At 36.4% G+C, this 8,175-nt stretch overlaps 1 protein-coding gene across 1 annotated transcript; it reads left to right on the forward strand.

Moving 5' to 3' along the window:
• Positions 1–1,133: 1,133 nt before the first annotated feature.
• On the forward strand, positions 1,134–7,890 carry LOC137725110 (putative serine/threonine-protein kinase PBL8). The gene is made up of 11 exons (XM_088693316.1): positions 1,134–1,538; positions 2,000–2,133; positions 2,568–2,665; positions 3,897–4,243; positions 4,949–5,398; positions 5,523–5,683; positions 6,385–6,461; positions 6,564–6,711; positions 6,853–7,002; positions 7,285–7,404; positions 7,488–7,890. Exons 1-10 carry the CDS (start codon positions 1,367–1,369, stop codon positions 7,363–7,365), a joined length of 1,818 nt encoding a protein of 605 aa, XP_088549442.1. The 5' UTR covers positions 1,134–1,366; the 3' UTR covers positions 7,366–7,404; positions 7,488–7,890.
• Positions 7,891–8,175: the final 285 nt, after the last annotated feature.

Consider the following 8,175-nt stretch of genomic DNA (forward strand, 5'->3'; position numbering starts at 1 on the left):
ACTCAATACCATATCTACTAAAATATTAGATCACATACACAATCCCTCAGTCTTTGAGGATCCACTGTTATACCTAATTAGGGTTAGTCTTCATCAAGGATTACAATATAAATCAACATGTGTTTAATTAAGGATACTAGAATAACATTATGTGCAAGGGTATACCTGAAGATGTCATTGGAGAAGGAATGGAATTGCAACGAGGGTCAAGAGAGCCTCCTACTCACACAGAACCTTATGGTTTTGACTTTATCTAATTTATTTCAATGTTATTAATCTTTATCATGATTAGGGAGAGTCCTAACACCAACCCATAAAAGAAAGATAATTTACCGTAGAACCATCCTCATCTTGCAATGGTCGGCATAAAAGCATTACGGTGTAAATCACTTTCAGCAAATGTCGAGCTTACTCCTCATAGTCATTAGTCATGCGGATAAACCATAAGAAACACAAAAACCATCACCTCAACTTTGAACGACACTTGCACTTAAAGGTCCGAGTTTGAACAATAAATCATAGCCGCTATAAAGGCTATCCCTCGACAGAGCAAGAGAGATACCACAACCACGAAGACTATTCTTGCCCTGAGCGAAAAAGTGAGACGACTAGAGGAAGAAGATGGTTAGAAAATAAGAGAAAAAGGGAGGGAAAGAGAAGGAAGAGACTAACAAGGATTGCTGCTGACTCCACGGCGATAGACATGGGTCCACGATGGAGGTGGGTTATTTCCACATAAACATTCTTCGTTAATCAAAACTAGGAGGACAACGAAGTGGACCTTGGGGGACGCAAATATTGTCATTGTTTTTACTGCATGCATGCAGCAACAATGTTTGCATGCCTAGACAGCGGGACATGACTCAATGACACAAAGATGAGTCCCCAAATCTTTCCTGGCGATCAATGATTTAGCAGTCCAAACACTAGCCGTTAATTGACCGAAAAAATTAAAACACCAGCCGTGAAAAAGCATATTCCAATACAGTGCCAGAGTTTCTCCATTGGCTCTATTGAAGAAGACGGCAACTTTCCCCCGCCATTTCCTTGGAATAGGCAAGAATATCCATGGCATATATTCCCGCTCTCCAAAGTGAATGCTTCGAAGCACAAAGAAAAAAAAATGGAACAAAGTTTTGCCAGAACTCCAAACCAACACTTACCATTGGCCAACCAATCAAAATCCCTTTCAAGTTTAATCGTATACCGATTTCGATGCCAATTTTTCGATTTCCAACTGCTAAATCATTCCACGTATCTTCCTTTAAATAGCACTTTCGATTTTCACCACCATAACATTCAAAAGAAAGCTTCAAATTCAAGACCCAGTTTGCAGTTGTTGTGTTGTGTGTGTGATATTCTGTAAATGGCGAGCCCCCTGACACCATCGCACGTTGTTATTGCCTATGACGCCACCAAGGACCGCGGCATGCATGAGCTTACGCTCGCAATTGACAGTCTCCAGAAAAGGGGTGACGTTTTACATTCAGGGGATACCATCATTGTGCTTGGAGTTTTGCATAGGGTTGTCCACCCGAGTAAGTGTTTGATGAATTGGCCTCACTGAACTGCACTTTTTTTAATGGCTTTTTATCCTTGTTTTTTTCCCCTAAAATGACATGAAATCTTTGATGGGGTTTTTAAGAAACTTCTCTTATAGCCTAGCAACTTTTGAATTTCATATCATTAGTTGGGTGGTTAATAAGATGTAAAAGGTGAAGGGTTTGTGTGAATCTATATTTGAATCTTACCTACTGGCAAATCTTTGCATTGTCAACATTGATCGTACGTACACATTCGAATCTTATCTATCTAATTATGGTGTATTTCTGCAAAATGCATCTGTGCTTGTATCGGTAACTTATATGCTGTGTTATAATGATCACTGCTGTTATTTAATAGATCATCCCACAAACACATTATGAGCAGGAATTCAAAAACTAAGTCTGCTTCTTCTGGCATGTGTTATATGTGCTTCTTTTGTCTTTGTTTGGGGCAGTGGGATATCGAACAAAACCAGGCGTGGATTTTTTGGAAAGCAGCATTCGTGCAGTAGAGGAAGAAGTTACAGAGAAAGTTGACATGTATGTTAACATGCTTCTTCAAAGTGCGGGAAAGTGTGAAGATCAAGGGGTAACATATTTATCTGAGGCTAAGAATTACTATTTTAAATGATTTGTAAAGTTGTGCGTTCGTTATGTCCCTGCCTTAACAGAGTGTTGGCTTTCCCTCAACCAAATGTGTCTTTACTCAAGACATCTTCTTTCCGAGATTGCTGAAAGTTCATTTTTCTTATCATGAATTCATGACATTAGCAAATCTTGCAATAATATGATGACATATCTAACAATTTGAGCTGAATGTTGTGTCACAATCTGAAAATTTGGGGTATGTTAGTATGCGTTTTGTACTACTTGTAACACTATAATTAACATGGTGACCATGGATGTGCCGGTTCTTTTTCGTACTTGTAATGAACATCATCTTCGTCATTGTTAACCTGAACATTAAGATTTGAATGCTGCTTCAATTTTTGCTCACCCTGCTAGTTTCCCTGCTATATTCAGGTCAGCATTGAAGTCAAAGTTACTGCTGGTTTTCCCGTTAAGCAGGTTATTTTGCAAGAGATTATGGCCTGCAATGCAGCTTGGGTTGTACTTGATAGGTAGTTCCTTACCTCTACTTGTGTATTAGATTTCACTTTAGTTACAAACTTACAGTTGATATCAGATCTGTTTGTGCTGATTCATGACTTAAGTCCCACCCATAAAGTCTATTCTTCACCCTTTTAGATGATAAGATCATCTCTAACCCTTGGGTTAAAATCTGAAATTTTTAATGCAGAAAATTTAGGTTTTAAGCCAGAAATAGTTTTTCTGCTCCAATCCTTATGGACTAATTTTTAGCCTGAGGTTATTAAAAAATAAATTTAGGATAATTTTTCCTTAAATTAACTTTAAAAAATAATAATTATGTAGACTATCCTAATTTAATTTTATGAACATTTTAACCTAAAAATATTTAAATTCCGATAAATATTAAAAAAATCATTAAACCGACATTAGGAAACTCGTGGAAAACTATGAAAGAGTATGAAATGCATGAAAGATTTTTTTTAATTACTTTAGCCGTTGAATTTAAATTTGGACAGTTAGATCTTTTGTTTTATTGTTGGATGTAATCATATTAAATCTTAACCGTTGAATTCAATTAATATATAAATATAAAACTAAAATAAAATACACATATATGGTGGGCCCACTAACTCAGGAAGAATCATGGCCTAAATTTGCCCCATAAATGAGTTTTGGGTTAAAACTCATATTTACCCTAAGGTTAGAGTTTAGAACCTAAAATTTGAGTTTTACTCCAAATATTGGAGTAGGTATGAATGGGAAAGGGATCCTTGCTTCAATGATGCTGCTATATTTCCATGTGATTGGAATGTTAAGTGAAAAATCATAGAATCTGGCCCTACACTATAAAGATCACTATTCTTTATCTCTGTTGTAAGGCGTTCAGAGTACTCCATATTAGTGCTGAACCGCAAACCGTCATTATCCAATTAGTAAAAACAAATGGGTATCTTCAGACGATCGCTTAAAGATTAATTGCCTACTTAAACTAAGAATCATCAAACGTATAGGGCCAAATTAGGAGAAGTCTTAGGTTCGAATCTCGTGAATGGCGAATTTGATATCAAACTAGGCTGACCATTGTGTAACTTAACCGAACTTTCCCTCCCCTAATGTATATAGATGTACTTAAAAAAAAAAAAAAAAAAAAGAATCATTAAACGTGATATTTTTTTCAAATTAAAGATTTTCCTTCTCCTTTTTGAATTCTCTTTTCTGTTTCGAATTAGCTTCAATTGTAACTCACAGAGCTTATCACAGGCACCTTAGACGGGATTTGACGTTCTACCTTAAGCAGATACCGTGCAAGGTTGCAATAATTCAAGATAGCTTGGCTGTGGAAGTTGTGAGACCTCATATAACGGATGAAACTGAAACTATAGAACACAAATTGTTTTTTTCTTTGTCCAAGCCCGTTCCTCTATCCAACTATCAAGGTAACGGAAACAATGAACCACTCATCACTTGCAGAAGCGACCCTGTATCCATTGATTCACCAGAAAGCTCTGAGATTCTGAAAAAACACTTTGTGACTTCACCTACATTTAAGTTACGAGACTACAGTACTTTATTGAATCTAGGGTCTTCCTGTAAGCAAGAAAATTCAGGTCAGAATCTTGTCATATTCCTTTCTATAAGATGCTTTACAAATTCAAGATATATACTGTTGATTCTGCTGTAAGGATTTCATCTCAGCTGTAATATCCATGCATTAAATCTTAGCCATCTGTGAACTTTTGGTAGAGTTTCGTCATGTGATACGAACCTCAAATGAGGAAAGTTTTTTATGCCCTATGATCTATCTAAATTTAAAAATATTAAAATTATCAGTCCGTATCCTTTGCTTGTTTTATGTGAATATTAAGGCATAAGTATCTCAGTATGTAGGTAGCAAAGCAAGAACTTTTCTTTGTTTCTCCAATATTTGGAGTTAACACTTTTTATAAGTTTCTCGTCAAAATGGTTAACACTGGTAACCTGTCACATTTGAATTTCATCGATTGAATCACATAGATTCATACGGTTACTAGAAAAAAATGGACTTTCTAAATATCTACATCATTCAGTTTGACATCAAGTAAGTGAAAGCCTTACATCAAACATATATGCCAAGCTAGTCCGCTGAAAGGATGACAGGAACATAGTTCTGTTTTTTTAACAAAGAAGTTCTTGATGCCTTCTTTCATGTTCATCTTAGCTTAGAAAAACTCATTGCATCAAGGTGTTAGTAGTGATAAAGTATGACTTTAGTAATGACCAGGGTTGTAGCACTCACAACTGTACAATTTGAGACCATATTTTCTGTTTTTCAGGTGTTCAAACCAAAGCAGAGAATAAACCATCCACTGTTCCTCAAAAAATCCAGAAGCAAAATAACGCCTTCCAAGAAAGATGCTCAGATGCCCCAATTCTGTGTTCCAGATGCGGAACAAGGACTGAAATGTATGTCAAAGATTCCATGACATTCAGCTACTCAGAGATACTGCTTGCAACAAATGATTTTTCCAAGGAAAACTTATTAGGAGAAGGTGGATATGGTCATGTGTATAAAGGTGAGCTTAAGGATGGACAGCAGATTGCAGCAAAAGTGCGAAAAGAAGCAAGTACACAAGGATTTAAGGAATTTCACTCTGAGGTTTATGTCTTGAGTTTTGCACGCCATAAGAACATTGTCATGCTGTTGGGTTATTGTTGCAAGGAGAACCTAAATATCTTGGTTTATGAATATATTTGCCACAATTCTCTTGAATGGCACTTATTTGGTAAACTTCTGTTAAAATTTTCCCCAGTACTTTTCTTTTTTCCTCCTGTTAGTTCTTATGTTGATACTATATGGACATGATAAGTGCATCTTCTTTTGCTAATTCTTATTGGCTATTTTTGTAGATGAAAAAGCGGCAGTTCTTGAGTGGCACCAAAGACATTCTATTGCCATTGGAACTGCAAAAGGATTGCGTTTTCTACATGAAGAATGTCGTGGAGGACCTATAATTCATCGAGACACGCGTCCAAGCAATATCCTGCTAACACATGATTACGTTCCTATGGTAAATTAATTGCCATATTTTTTATGTCTGTCTCTTTATGAGGTCCTTTGAAGAAATGCATAGTGTGCGTTTAAATTTCTGGTTTATCAATATGCTCAAGATTTGGTTAGCGGGTAGTGATGTTAATAAATTAAAGTTCCTCTTAGAATCTGGTTGGGTAGTCTTGGTGCCCTCCAGATTTGTGATAAAAATCTAGAGTCATCTGCATAGTCCTATGCTAATGAGCTGCAAAACTTCTAGGAACTATATATGTTTATATTTCTTTCTAGCCAGCAGCTCTTTGCACTTGAAAAAAGTCATCTTTTAGTAATGACTATTTTGGAGTGCTGATAACAATTCCCTTCTTTTGATATGCGAAAATGTAGGTTGTGGTGCATGAAGCACTTCGGTTGTTTCAGATGGAGTATTGATACATAAAAATTAGGAACTAGTAGATACCTATGACCCAGAATACTGAGGACTTGTATATTACAAATATTATTAGTTCTCCTCATTTTTTTTCCTTCCCTTCTTTTTGTTTTATTTATTTAATTTTTACGTTTTGCATTTCTGGCTTCTACTTTTGTTCGACGTTGGAGTATAATCTTTCGTTTTCGTCTCTGAGAAGAATAGGTTTTGACTGCAAGATCTGACTAGTTATTATCAAAGATCTGAAGACTATGAAAACTATTCTAGCTAATTGAATGATTTTCTAAACTCAGTTAGGTGATTTTGGCTTAGCCAAATGGAAGACAACGGGTGATGACACCGACCCGACAAGGATAATTGGCACACTAGGGTGAGGACTTCTATACGCTTTTTCCTACATTTGATTTCACACTCTACATTCTCTGGTGTTGGTAACTTTCACTAAACTAGTGCAAGTTTTTGGTCCTTGTAGCTACCTTGCTCCAGAGTATGCAGAGAACGGTATTGTTTCTGTACGGACAGATGTATATGCCTTTGGTATGGTTCTGTTACAACTAATAACCGGCCGCAAGATTATTGATTCAAATGGAGAAGGGCAAGTTCAATCCCTACGGGAGTGGGTATGTTGGACTTCATGATGTGTTTTTTCATCTTATTTTATGGCAAAAGGGCAAAAAGAAAAACCATTTTTTACTCGTTGCAGAAACATCTGTGCTTTATTCTCGGGTTCCAACTAATTAGTGCATATCTGCAAATTTTAGGCAGAACCAATAATCCAGAGGCTAGCACTACATGAGCTCATTGATCGTCGTTTAGGAGATTTGTATGAGACATATGGAGTGTACCTTATGGCTAAAGCCGCATACTTATGCATACAAAGAAGTCCTGAAATGCGTCCATCAATGGGAGAGGTAATCAAAATTTTACCCATGTGGTTCTTATTATTTGTGGGAACTGTTAATGAAGTTGGTGCAAGATCAAATGATATACTCTAACCTGGTTTGACAACAATGTGAACCGCCTTTCTCAAAAATGAAAAATGCATGCTCATGAAACACGCATTAGATATATGTTGTGGCGTTGGTAGTTAGAAATACCACTGGGTAAACAGAGATCTGTGTATATCTTACTACAAATGTCTCCATGCTGCATTTCAAATTTCAATATGAACTTAACTGATTTCCTTCCAACAGGTTGTCCGTGTTCTTGAAGGTGAAAGTGACAATTTCCACCACCTAGGAGTGCACTTTGTACCTCAACAGCATACAAAGTGAAGGATCCAACGGCGCAGTTTAGTTTCATTTTTGCAGATGGTATTGCTGTTTATATTCTTATGTCCACTGTTTTTAGCTTCTCATCTGCAATCTAACTAATGCTTCATTTGATTCTGTCTCAGTTCGGCCTACCTTCTGAAGGGGAAAGCGCCCATTTCTACATTCCAGGATAGCAATTCTACCTTGATGAAGACAATGACACACTTTATACTTTCGTTTGACGGCTGAAGGTAATTTTTTTCCTGTTTTCCTTGAAGATGGTTGTAGCTTCTCACGTAGTTCGTCATTTTCCTTCAACCGGCCAAGGGGATTGGTTTTTCATGGTTTCCAACAAAGGAGACATTGTTTGTAAGGCTTTGAAAACTTGAACATGTCGTGGAGTTTGGCTTTGTCTTTTGATGCCTTCTCTAAGAATAAGATCTTTTCATCTAAATGATGGATCATGAGTGTACTCTCCGCTAGTTTTGTAAAAACAACTCCATATACTCTAGGGATTTATGGCATGTAATCTAAATTATTATTTCCAAGACTTTGTGGTTGTTGCATTAAGTTAGATTAATCACAAAAGATGGCACCCTCATTTGCAGGAAGTTTTAGTTCTTAAATGAAATTCAATCGATCAAGTGATATGTAATTCGCATTATAAAATAGTAATTTTGCATGTTATAATGGAGAAAATAACGAAGGAAGAAATGCATGGTGACTATATTGAAATTTTTCCTGAGCGAGATGTTTTTGTTTGATTGCTTTTGTCGACTGTCTAAATTCCAAGGGAGAAAAATGGTGTTGAATTGGTACATACATATTTGT

Source organism: Pyrus communis, chromosome 5 (assembly GCF_041283825.1).
Source record: "Pyrus communis isolate YQ-2024b chromosome 5, ASM4128382v1, whole genome shotgun sequence".
NCBI classification, from domain to species: domain Eukaryota; kingdom Viridiplantae; phylum Streptophyta; class Magnoliopsida; order Rosales; family Rosaceae; genus Pyrus; species Pyrus communis.